This window comes from Agelaius phoeniceus, chromosome 11 (assembly GCF_051311805.1).
Source record: "Agelaius phoeniceus isolate bAgePho1 chromosome 11, bAgePho1.hap1, whole genome shotgun sequence".
Classification (NCBI taxonomy): domain Eukaryota; kingdom Metazoa; phylum Chordata; class Aves; order Passeriformes; family Icteridae; genus Agelaius; species Agelaius phoeniceus.
The window spans coordinates 18,467,277-18,480,676 of NC_135275.1; the positions used below are offsets into that span (position 1 = coordinate 18,467,277).

The 13,400-nt window shown below is 46.9% G+C and overlaps 1 protein-coding gene across 3 annotated transcripts in view; it reads right to left on the reverse strand.

Annotated features, from left to right (window-relative positions):
- Positions 1–2,289: 2,289 nt before the first annotated feature.
- Positions 2,290–13,400, reverse strand: part of FRMD4B (FERM domain containing 4B) — a 126,407-nt gene continuing 115,296 nt past the window's right edge. For all 3 annotated transcript variants that reach the window (XM_077184612.1, XM_077184613.1, XM_054640127.2), the window contains exons 18-23: positions 11,180–11,236; positions 9,570–9,717; positions 8,152–8,277; positions 6,263–7,068; positions 5,571–5,703; positions 2,290–4,018 (exon numbers count right to left, since the gene is read on the reverse strand). In XM_077184612.1, coding sequence (XP_077040727.1) covers positions 3,898–4,018; positions 5,571–5,703; positions 6,263–7,068; positions 8,152–8,277; positions 9,570–9,717; positions 11,180–11,236 — 1,391 coding nt within the window. In that variant the 3' untranslated portion in view covers positions 2,290–3,897. The remainder of the gene's footprint in view (positions 4,019–5,570; positions 5,704–6,262; positions 7,069–8,151; positions 8,278–9,569; positions 9,718–11,179; positions 11,237–13,400) is intronic.

A 13,400-nucleotide genomic window follows, 5' to 3' on the forward strand; every position in this document is an offset into this window, starting at 1 on the left:
GCAGAAACCTGCAAGACTCACAGACTAAGTCACCTTGGCCAGAAAGTTTCACCTAAGTATTGTCAGGTGAATTTTAAAGATCAGTGGTCTTCAAAAGATTTTCCTGTGTTGGAGAAGGGGCTCCTGGCCTGAGCCTCATCCCTCCTGGTCCCTGCACTGGAGGAATGTCCAACACCAGCCTCCCACAGGGCTCGTGGCAACTCCTGTCAGTGCTTGTCCTCCCATATCTTAGTGGTTTTGTTCAAAACAGCAGAGAAGAAGCAGACAGTAATTCAAAATATCAGGCATGGCTTATTTTAGCTCAGTGCCCAAATTCCTTTTTAAGGATTCCTGGCAAGGACTGGGTCTTCTTTTTAACTCAAAGCACTCAAAACCACTCCACTACACACAGATGTAAGTGGGGTTTTATTTCCCCTTCACACTCCCATCAGCAGCATCTACCTCTGAAGAGAGAGATGTTTGTAAAATCAAAGCCTCTGGGTCTGGTGTTTCACCTTGCTCACCTCCTGGCTTTGTTCTGATATTACCAAATAAGAATTTCTGATATTTCTTCATACTGGAAGGGTGAGGGAGGATTCCAGAGGAGCACACGAGGCAGGAAGGCTCCTCTCTCCAACTCTGCTGTCAGGCACTAGATGTCCTCAGTTATCCTGGTGAGGCAGGCTGTGGTTAAACAGCTACACACAGATGAGATAGGAATTCAAACAAAGCACAGGCAATTTGTATTTCAGCTGTGAACAAATAAGATCATGATTACAAGTATGCCCTTATTACCTCCTCAGCTGCAGTTGTTTCTGTGAACAGTTGTACATCTGCATCAAAACATCACTCCAGACACTCAACAAAGCAAGCTGGGAATCTGTAAAGGGCAAAGTTAAAGGTCCTGGGGAACAAATGGCAACAGCTGGGTGCAGCAGCAGCTCCCTTGACAGGCAGGAGATGCCACAGAGACGTCATGGTCTCCCTTTCTCTCCCTGTGCCACCCAAGACTGACCCTAAGCAACATCTGAGAAAAGTTGGACCTTCTTATTCTCTTCTTCTGGGCCTCCTTCTTCACTTTGTATTTCCACCCTTCATAGAAGTTCCTAAAAACAAAACCCTTGTAGAGCCAGGCATGTGGAGAATGACAAGAGGGACTTGAGAGCCACAGCTCCACCACCCCTGTTCCATTTCCAGCTCCTCTGCTCAGCTCTTGTTAACTGGAAACTGCAACCAGGCTCTGAACTCTGGCCCTAGAGGTTTTATACACAATACCCCCAAATATAGCAGGCCATCCTCAACCCAAACCCACCTCAAATCCCCATTTTCTCAACAACTGCATCCAAAATCACCCTGGTGCTGTCCCAACAAGCCAGGCTGAGTGCCAGGGTTGTGCCAACACGGATGTGTTGGGCTGAGCTAAATCCTGAATGCTGTCAGAAAAGCCAACACAGAACTCTGTGGGTACAGCATTAAAACAAATGATTGCAAACAAAGCTTTAAATAGGGAACAAGCCTTGTTACATATCTCATTTCCTTTTTGTAGGAAAAGCTTTGATAGTGCTAATTCCATGAACTCTGGGTAAAGAACTGGAGACTTGGCACCACTCAGCTTCCTGCTCAAAGCACTGCTGGTTTGTAGTGTCAGGGGGGTAATTTTAATGGGCCCACCTGCAGGTTTTTTAAACACCTATTTCCACCAGCAACCTGGAAAAAAGAATAAAATTCAGTAGTGGTTGTGAAGTTTATGGACACCTCAAAAAGTAGGGAACGACAACTCTGAAGAGAGTAAAACTGAGTAACCTCAGCTACTGGGTGACCAGGGTGCACAAGCAGTTGTACATCTGAAATCCAAGTCACTCTTACAGACAGGTGGGTGTCTCAGGGGGCACCAACTCCAAAGAGGACCCAGCACTCGAGCAACACAAACCCTAAAAGCCATGTTCCAAATGGGAAAGGCTATTATATAAGTGGCAATTCCTAAGTGCAAGGACAGATGGGCAAGAAGCATTTCCAACAACACAAGGACACCTCTGTCTCTGTAACATGGGAGGGATGCTGAGAGAGCCCAGCTTGGCTCCCTCGGTACAGCTGATGGAGAAACAGAAATTCTGACCTGATATTCTGCTGGTTTGGATCTCTGACCTGCCTGGGGCCAACCTTCCTTCAAATGAGACCACTGACCCTCTGCACCCCAGCCAACACCATAGGCCAAAAGAAATCAGAGCACAATGATTTACTTCAAAGCCCTGAAATAACACACACTGCACTTTCCCAAGCACGCAAGGAGAAACAGGAGGAATGCTGAAGTGGTTTTGGTAGCACACTTTTCAGTTTATTGACCTATACAAAATAATAGGTCTAAAAAATTCAGGAGTAGTAAAAGAATAAGCAAAAAGAGCTCTCGCATTTCTAGAAGGCTATACAAATATGCAAAACCAAGGAAATAAGTTATTTTTTATTTTGTTTTTGTTCGTTTAATTCCAAATTGCGACTCTAATAATACAAACAACTAAGTACCAGCTTAACAAGTGTGTCCTTCTGTATATATTACATGCTCTGGAATACTGGTAAAAAAACGTCAAAAAAGTTTATCAGAAACCTTTCTATTCACAATATGAACAAGGAGTAACTAATCTTCTGTATAAAAGAACAAAAGAGCACCATTTCTGGAATCCTGAAGCACAGTACAGCTGAGAAACGAGAGAGATTTTACCATATGCAGACGAATCATCAGGAATCAGGCAGGATAACCCTGTGCCAGTTTGTTCCTACAGATGGATGACCTGAGGTAGGTTTATCCCTCTTAAAACTAGACTGCAGTCACATGTTTTCTTCCTACACAAATGGTTCTGTGAAAAGGCTGTTCTGTCACTCAGTGACTCTGCAACGCACCTGGCAGTTCAGGTGACTCGTGGTACAATCCTAATGCCCCTCATTTTAAGGCACCCACTTGGCTGTTTGTGTTTGCATCCACCTTAAAATACTGGCCACTGCTCCCAAATTGTTCCCTGGGGCTCCCCACTGTGGATCCCTGACCCACTGTGGCACAGCAACGTGTCACTGTCACTGCTGAGCAGGGGCCACTATGCAGCCACGGTGAAAATTTGCCTACTTCTCCACACAGCGAGGTTGTACCATGGAAAGGTCATTAAATGGGCCATTATTAATTATGTTTTATCATGGAAAAGAGAATTCAAAGTTCACTCCTTCTGTTTCCAAATCCTCAACTAGCTATTGGTTTTACACAATGTATGTGTCAGCAAATTTTTTTTCTTTCCAGAACTTGCTTGTGGTGCTAACAAACACTCCTAGCAACACCCCAAAAACTGGACAGACTCATTCAAACCTCTATAATAAAAAAACTCCAGCCTTCCTTCAAGTAATGTTCCAATACTGATTCAGTCATCCTTTGCCTCACTCACACACACAGATCTATCCTTCATAAGCCTATGAAACCTCTTCCAGGTCCTCATAAGCCATGGTAGAAAAAATTTTCTTTTTTTCTTCTTCTTTCAGACATCAGACTTGTGCTCTTAAAATTCCTGGTTTTTCCATAAGAGTCTCCTTTTCACATTTTTTATTTTTTTTTTCTCTGAGGTTTGCCTTCAACACCTTCCAATCTTCCCAAAAAGTGCTTGCTAAATATAAATACTTCAACCAAGTGCTGCATCTGCTCGTCGGTGAACTGTGGCTTGCCCCGGGCTGTAGGGATTCACAAAGAGACGCCATTCGTGGTAAGACTTTGTCAGTTGGCTACAGTTCCCCTGAATGCTGAATTCCACCTTTCCCAGCAGAACCAACAGCCTGCTTCCTCTTTTTGCTCCTTTTGGGAGTTCCACCCGAGGTGGGCCCCGGAGTGGCGGCGTTCTGTGCAAGGCACGCAGGGGCAGGAGGGAGTGAGGGGCGGCACGGGGGCTACACCAGCGTCCCGGGCTTGGAGTCCTCGTGCCAGAACAGCCTCTGCTCACTGCTGGGCAGCTCTGCCTCCAGGCCATCCTCCTCGTCCCCTCCCAGCTGGCTCGGCTCCACGTAGGTCCTGCAACACACACACAGCACCAGGCTCAGCTGAGGGTCCTCCCCAGGCTCTGGAATTCATCTCCCTTGGGCTCAAGGTTATGCTGGTGATTTTGAGTTTGCCTCCAAGCACAAACCCGTTTTTTGTGCTGTAATCAGTAAAGGTGTGTGCAAGAGCAATCTTAGCTGCTCAAAGCTGTCATAGTATCACAGACTGGTTTGGCTTGGAGGGACTTTAAAGCTCACCTTGTTCCAACATCCCTGCCCTGGGCAGGGACAATTTCCACTACACCAGGCTGCTCCAAGCCCCATCCAACCTGGCCTTGAGCACTGTCAAGACTGTTGGGTGTACTGATTGCTTGTTTGCCATGATCACATTAAAGTAGAAAATAAAGCAGATGAACAATCAGACAAGTGATTAAGAATGTGGAAAATTAATAGCTAATGAACCTCATTTAGATAAAGCTGCTAATACAAGCAGAATTTTCAAAGCTCAATTATGAGAAATTAAAAAATTAGTAGAAACAGTATTTTTAAACACTGTTGCCATAGATATTTTAAATCACTTCAGTAAAACAGCCCATGGCACTTAGCTTAGAAAAAAGAAGGATCTAGCAGCAGCTTTTATGTATTCCCTTACACTTTCATTTATTTTAAAACAAACAGAATTAAAAATTCAGTATTTTCACACAAGTCGGTCTGGCAGCAAGCATAAACTGCAACCCACAAAGCAGGAGGCACACGTGGGGTATTTATTACACTGAGCATAAGTGTATTTAAATGTGATGGCATTTGTGGGGGCAGAGTCATTCCCCAGGGCAGGAGCTTTCTGTCCTCACAGCCAAGTGCTCTGCAGTGGGGGGGACACATCCAAAATGCCAGGCAGAAGCAGAGAGAGCTGCAGGATTTCCTGCAAGGACCAGGCAGAGCCTGGGCTCTCTGCAGGCCTGGGGAGAGCCCCCACAAGCAGGGGGTGTCAGCAAACAGCAGCACATCCCTCATGGCTCCCAGGTTCAGCTCTGCCAAGGGAGATGCACCTGGCAGAGGTGGCACCACCTCAGACATGAGGCTGGAGAGGTGTTTCTTCTCCTTGCTTTCCCAAAAGTTTATCAGCACAAGCACTAAAGCTTCAGCAACCCAACAGGACTGTGTCCTGGGAAACTCCTGATGGGGTTCAGGAGAGTCCCCCCCACCAGAGGGACTGAGCTCACTGTGAGCTCTGCCTGCAACACTGCCCAGAGCATCACAGCTACCAGGGAGGGCAGGATGTTTGATTGTTTTGCACCAGCCACAGGAAAAAGTTGTGCAACCAATGAGTTCATCCTTGACTGTGACTGAGTTCATCCTTGAGTGTGACTGAGTTCATCCTTGAGTGTGACTGCTCCCCACTTCCTTCAGTGCAGGGGTACAGTTAGTGGTGGAACAGCTCATCTGCTCCACACAGAAAACTGCCCTCACATCAATTTTATAAATACTTTTCATCCTGGCTATTTGAAATCAAGCTGATTTGCTCAGATTTAAGAGCCAGTGACATGCAGGAGGAAGGGCAGAAAATCTTCATGTATTCTACTCACCTGCTCTGCAAAGGAAGGTTGCCATAAACATTCCCATAACAGCTGGAGTAGGAGGAATGAGACAACGTATCATAGTCTGAAAGTCCCAGTGCAAGGGGGGTTCTCCAGTTCCCAGCAGTGTTTGTAGAAGATGCTGCAATTAAAAAAAAAGGATTACAACAAATTACACCTTTCTTCAGCTATATCAGCTGAGGCAAACAAGAAAATTCTCATCAGCAATCTCTATGGGGTTTTGCAGGACAAAGGCAGACAATGCAAACACAATATGATTTACAAGCCCTGTAGGGAGGCAAGCACTGTACAGGTGGTACTCTGGAGCTCTTAAAGTGCTTTCTGACACAGTCAGTGATGCTCACTGGGCTCTATTTTGGAAGCCATCACAGCCACTGCATTTACATGGCATGAAGCTTTGTATACTGCTTCTAGTTGCTAAATACACCTGTCAAACTCAAATGCTCTTTGAACTTCTCTGGGTTACTGTGCTTACACGAAGAGCAAAAGGCTGATTTACCCTTAGGAGAAGAGAACAAGCAAGACTTTCCTTCCAAGAACAGAACAAGATCCTACTTGGCTCCTCATCCACCTTTCAGGACAGAGCTCTGCTGACATCACCGAGGCAGTGACAGGGGGCAGAGCTGACAGCACAGCAGGGGCTTACAAAAGCACTGGGCACAGGTGAAATCAGACCTTACCCGAAGAGAAAGACGACACCCGGCTGCTGGGCGAGCACGGCGTCTGCAGAGCAGCAAAGCCCAAACTCCTCTGAGATCCTCTGTCAGACTCAAAGCCCGCCTGCAGGCTGTGACCCTGCTCCTTCTGGCTGGAGGCACGCTGGTACCAGCCCCGGAGATGCTCTGCTACTAAGGCCTTGTGAATGTTTTTGGTTATGTGCTCCGTTTTAGCAACTTGCTTCCTGGGGAGCCTGAGGGTGGCATAGGGGTTGTGTGGGACTCTGTCCACCTCGTCCTCGTGGTAGGAGCGGAATTCGCGGTACCGCTCGTAGCCGTAGTGCGCCGACGAGCGGTACGAGGGGTTCACGCTGTACTGCCCCTCCGTGTCACTCTCATAGACGTACCCCCCGTTGTAATAAACGTCGGGCTCAGTGTAAGGGCAGTACCCAGGAATGTAGTAATTAGAGGAAGGCTGCTCCTGATTTTTGTGGAAGACAGCGCTGCGGGCGTCCTTATGTGCCAGGTTTGGCATGCTCCCTGAACTTGCTGCGGAAATGTTGTGTTTCTTTGAGCGCCTGCGGCCCCTGGTCCTGTTGTCGAGGGTCTGAGTGGTGTAATAGGGATTGGGAGTGGGTGTCACGCAGTAATACTCTGCACTTGACTGGCTGGTGTAGGATGATCCATCGTCCAGGATCTCTGTGCTGCTGCTCCGCTGGGACTTGCAGAGGGAGAAGGCTGGCTTGTCAGCAGGAGCCTCGGACAGCAGGTGTGTCTGCGATTCCAGGCTTCCGCTGCGCTGCCGGCAGTGGCGTGGGGAAACATCTGGCCTAGAGCAACGCAGATGTTGGCTGGTTAAAGGCAAGTCTCACACAAATAAACACAGAGAGCATGCAAGGACAGGTCAGCTGCCTCCCCAGCCCGAGCACAACACAAATCCTGCCTTATGTTTCCACACAGAGCATTTGCAACGCACAGGACTCAGTTTGGCTGAATTTTGTATTGGCTGCAACAGCAGGAGATCTGCCTTATAATAATCTGTCAGGCTGAGCAAGGTTAATCTGTGACAGGGGCACACTGAGCTAAGGTCACAAACACACATTTGGTAATGATTTACGGGAGGGCTCCCTCAATCACCTGCAAACCTACTGCTATTGATATGCTCCATGGAGCTGTTCTAGCTCATAAAGTGACCAAATGCCATAGATACACCCAGCCAACACTAATGATGGAAGCTGTCTGAATCCCAGTAACTCTGCTTGCAAACAGAGAACTCTCCATCAGTAAGCATCATGTAAACATCAGAAATCTCCATCTCCATTCCTTTCTAAAAGGAATGGCCTAGACAAGTTAACGAGCTTGGAGCAGAACATGCAAAGATGGGTTTCCTTTGGATCTGTCTCTCACAGCTGCATTACCCCACCAAACAAACCTTGAGCTCTTGATAACATTCTAAGATTCTTAGCACCTCTCCTTCTCCACCGTGGATTGGCTTCCCAATATAATATCTCTAACCAACATTCTGAAAGCAGTGGGAATCCTTACACTGGCTACAGCTGCTAGCACCAAATCTGACATGATCACACAATCACCTGCAAACCTACTGCTCTTGATGTGCTCCAGGGAGCTGTTCTAGCTCATGAAGTGCTCAAATCCCATAGAGTTGGGCTGGAGACACAGCTGACACTAATGATGGAAGCTGTCTGAATCCCAGTAACTCTGCTTGTAAACAGAGAATTCTCCATCAGGTCTCACATGAATGATGTCTGCTCTGACACTGTACCTGCTGAAACACTGATACCCCACTCTGGGAAAACCGCACAGCCAACAACCCTCCGCCCTCTTTAACACCATTTCCTTTCACCCTCGTGCTTCCCCAGGGATGTGTGGCACCCAGAGCCCAGGTCTCTTACTGCAGGTGGCTGCTGCTGTAGGCGTTGCGGGTGAGCACGGGGGTGGTGGGCATGCTCCTGCCGCCCTGCGGCGGCGCCGGCCGCTCCAGCGCGCGGAACGGGCTGCTGTGCGCCGAGAGCACCTCCCTGCAGCAAGGCACACAGACACAGGGAGGTTAAACATCCCCCCACATGTCACAGCACACCCACCATTACATTCTTTCTCACATGCTTTCTGTAAATAGCTCATTGTTTTGCATTCTTTTATGGAGGAGGAGAAATTTGATGGGCTGTTGGTTTGTCCAGTGTCACTGGAGAGGTGGCACTGTCACCTCCAATCCACTGTGACTTTTGGAAAACTATAAATGTTGGAGTCAGATAATAAACTTCCTTTTTTCTTCACCTTGAGAGCAGCGGTGTGCGCTTGTGTTCTTTCGTGTCCCTAAGTGGATGTGTGAGAAAGAGAGTTGGTAAATAGGAAGGAAAATTCAATCCCTTCCTGTGGTTAAAGGGAGGTGTTCACAGGATGAGCAGCAAGACAAAGGACAGAACCATTGAGGAGAGACAGAGCAGGTAACAGAGAAGGGAACAAATTAGGCTTTCAAATTAAGCACATGGGTACATATGGCTATTATTTGACTTCTGAACTTCATGTGGAGGAGTGTTCTGCTAGTCTTGAGGGACAGATGAGGAAAAAAAGCAAGACATTGCTCAAAACTTTAAAACGTCTTTAAGTGTGTCTTTAACAGCCTGTTCACCCACGACAGTCCAAGAAATCTCAGGACCAGGGGGAATCCTCACACTGGGTACAGCTGCTAGCACCAGATCTGACATGATCACACAATCACCTGCAAACCTACTGCTCTTGATGTGCTCCATGGAGCTGTTCTAGCTCATGAAGTGCTCAAATCCCATAGACTTGGGCTGGAGACACAGCTGACACTAATGATGGAAGCTGTCTGAATCCCAGTAACTCTGCTTGTAAACAGAGAATTCTCCATCAGATCTCACATGAATGATGTCTGCTCTGATAATGTACCTGCTGAAATACTGATACCATCAGGAGGGATGGGTAGGGTTTGGTGCTGCCTGAATCTACTAAGCACAGTCATCAGGAAGATGACAAGTTGTTAAATGAACACTGAAAAAACCCAGAAACTGACACAAAGAATGACAGCACGAGCAACTCCTGAAATGCAGCCCTTGCTATTGTATTTCTCACCATCTCTTCACAAAAACTACACTGCTCTTTGGTTTGAGATACTCTGTCAACTGCTTATACACACTTTTGTTCCTAGCCAGGAAATTCAGCTCCCATCCCCAAAGCCTGTAAGGCCAGAAGAGCAAGGAGGCAGTGGGCTCTGCTGGAATGCTCAGCAGGGCCAGGATGCAGCTCATGGCAGCAGGTGCAGAGTGCAGCAGCAGTGAGATTTGCCTACCTGGAGTGTCTGCTTTCCAAGAGCTGCTCGTTTATGGATGACTTCCTGAGATGAATTCTCTCCACGCCAAGGGACTTTGGTGGGGGAAGTCTTGGAGAAAGCTGTGCAGAGCTGGGTCTCTGTGCTGCTGCAGGAAGTGATTCACTGACTGTTGGAAAGGAATATGCACTTTGTTAGAGCAAAATCCCTGATATTTCTGCCCTGTGTGCAAATCTGTGGCCCCTAAGGAAGAAGCACTTTGCAGTACTGAGACAATGACAGGAGCTGTGGATCTAGAAAAGATTTCCTGCCTGCACTGAGCTCTCTCCACACAGACAGGACATTGTGGAGGCTCCTACAGATCCCAGCAGCACCAACTCCTATGAGACTACACCCAGCTTGGGGCTATGCCAGATCACAGAATGGAACTTCCTGGGAAAAGATCTGTTTGCAGAGCAATCCTTTCCAGAGCCAAGCAGACAAGCTCAGCCTCTGCAAAGGCCAGTTCTTTTCCTTCACCTTCCAGCTCTTGAAAATGACATTTTAAGACTTAGTTTTGAAACACAACCTGAAAGAGACTGACTTCAAAAGCGACTGAATGAGCAAAGACAACTGACAGACACATTTGGCTGAAGGCAATTGGGAAGATGCTGGTTTGATCCTTGTTCTCACTTTGCTTAGGGCACAACCAGGTCCCGACAGAGCCAACAGGAAACTCCAACTAATACATATAAATGCAGGATGAGCATCACAGAGAACACGTTCACAAGCCTGGCTCCACTTCTACTTGTACAAGCAGGAATCAGGTGTAAATCCATTTTATGGCACCACCTGGCTTGTACAAGTCTAAAACTGGGACAAAGTGAGATCAGAATCAGACCCAAACCGAAAAGTGAGTAATGATTTAGATAATGTTTGTCCCCAAATGATGATTATCCAGTTTAAGGGAGAGGCAGGCCAAGTCCTTTCCACCTTGTGGAACAGGGTGTGAGTGTGTCTGTGGGTGTGTGTGTGAAATGAGTAAGCTGAGCAAACACCACCCCGTGCAAGATGCAAGCTCACCAGGGAACAGATAAACGAAAATGGAGCGTTAGTATCTGTGACTATTGCACCTTTCTTTCTCCAAGTTTTATGGTAGCTGTGAGGGAAGAAGGGCTGGGCTAATTCTCCCAATTTGTAAGTCCTTCAGTTCTAGGCCAGGCCCTAGGGACAACGTATTTGACACTCACAGTGTCCTCAGCTTGCAGGTTGGTCATGTTAAAACCAACTTCCTTCTCTAAAGATGACTCAGGTCAGCTCACAGAGCTGCAGAACCTCTCAGAAACTAACCCATTAAGAGGAATGACATTCCTGAGTAGCTATTTTTTCCTCTTCTGTAAAGTAATTTATCATCAAAAGGCACCAAAACTACAGAATAATATAATGACTTGTACTGGAAGGGACCTTAAAGCTCATTTCATTCCAACTCCCTGCCATGGGCAGGGACACCTTCCTCTAAATGTTTTTGCTCAAAGCCCTGTCCAGCCTGGCCTTGAACACTTCCAGGGATGGGACATGCTAAAGGACATTAAGTCAAAGAAACATCTCTGAATGGACAAACTTATTGGGGAAAAAAAGGGTAAGCATCATACCATCATCATAGGTGGTTGTGTCTGACAGGGAGCTGCTCTCGGACGGAATTATATCATCTGTGAATAAAAACAAACACTTTAAGCATAAAAGAGCCAACATCAACTTACAAATATCTTAATACAGTTTATTTTCTAGAGTTTCAGAGCCAGCTGATCCTTGTAGCACTGCAATCCTTATTCTTTAGCCCCCACAGCCTAAAGACAGCCTTGGTACATCATCACTCTGTGTGTTCACTGCAGTTCAGCAAGCGACCCAGGTAATTATCAAAGGAGATTTTTTTTTTTTTTTTTTAATCTGCAGCAGGAATCAGGCCAAGATTTACAAAGATGTTTTCCACCCCACTTCGAACAGATCTCACAGGGTGTTTTGGTGCTTCAGGAGGAGTCAGGAGCCTACACAGACATGTAGATCTTGGCTGTTAGCAGCTAATCTCCTCCAGGTACACCTGAAACCCCACCAGGTAGGTACAAAAAGCCTTTTAAAATTTGGCACTCACTTTTGAATGTTTCCTCAGCACACAGATCCTGTTTCAATTAAATTAAGATCAATCCAGAGTAATTCCACTGATTTCTATCAAGGTATTGCAAATTCCAGCAACACAGATAACAGGAACTGTTCCATGGGTGTACTAATTTTCTGTTTCTTTTACATTTTGTTGTTTATTCACAGCACTTCACTGTACCTGTCTCACCTCGATGCTACACAATGAGGAGCAGCCTGTCCTCACTCAGGTTTGGAGCAGACCACCAGCAGCAGAGAAATGAGGCTGAACTAGAGATACTTAACCCATGGACAGCTCAATCCCTAGGCTGGTTCTGACAAGATACAGCACTGGTGGGGTAAAAAACCCCCATGAATCTTCAAGCATGAGAGAAAGGAAGCAATGAACAATGAGAGTGGCAGCCAGGTTGTGTATGACACCTGCCTGTGCCCCCAGCCACCATGAGCACGTGCAATTGTGCACTGCTCCTGCTGTCACAGCCTGCTGCCAGGAAAGCTCTGGTTACAAGAATGCAGTAAAGAGAGCAGCTGTTCAAAAACAGCAAAAACCAGGCCTGGCCCCTGCCCTGGGGGGATTTGTCAGACCACCGAGGATGGGCTGAAGCCCTGCCTGCAACCTGACACTGGGAAAAAGCTCCAGGGGAGCTGATTAATGTGGATCTGACCACAGGGTGGTAAAATATGGAACTGGGCCCAGAGTGGGGAGGAACAAAGCCTGCTGAGGAAAAGAAAAAAGCCAGCCTAAAGCTACAGTGCTGGATTCAGGGGGGGTGTGCAATGCTGACATATTCAGATATGGTGACATATCTGAATTTAAATCCCAGGTCTGTGCAACTCCCTGCAAAGGAGGAAGAAACTCTGGGCTAGAGAGGGAGGAAAGGGAAGAGAAGGTGGAACACGGAAAGCAGTCCAATATGTCCTTCACCTCCTATCCCTTGGGGCTGGGATGGAAACAGCTATGGTTTGGTTCAATAAATCAGTGGGACTATTTAACATATTACTTGCAACAAGTAATTCTCTGAACTCACAGACTCGAGTGACTCATCACTGCTCAGCCTCCTGAAACCCAGACCTGGACAGCACTGCTGGTGATGGTGACAAGGTTACACATAAAATCAATTACTGAAGCAGGGCACAGCTCTGCTCCAGGTAAACAAATACACAGTGCAGGCTGAGAGCCTGGCACTGGAAGGGAATGCAGCTGCTTATTGCTGGCTTGGACAACAGAGGAAAACACTGCCAACAACAACAGTGGCACCCAACAACAACAATGGATGGATGGATCTCTCTGCTCATCAGCCTTCCTGGTCATTACCACACACCAGGTGCCCCAGGTAAGGCAGGATCTGCCACAATCAGTATCCACACTGGTGAGCAAGAGGCTGGAAACAGATGTTTCCCTCCCCTCTGTCAATCAGAAACAAGCTGGGCCACATTGAATGCTGATCATCAGCCTTTCAGAATAATCATTTGTGATGATGGATAGCCCAGTGATGCTGTGGTGTGTCAGGGGTAAGGATCCAAAACTCCTTCAACTGGCATGGATACTAACAGGCTTTCTCACATTATCAACAAAGCAGCAAGAATCTCACTGCCCTTAGGAGAGACACACTAAGAATGGAGGGGCCAGGAGTATCTGCTTTTGCTGTGCTCATCAGTGGAAAATGGATTTAGTTAAAAAAATTTGTTTGCTACTAATTGCATTCATAAACTCCTGAA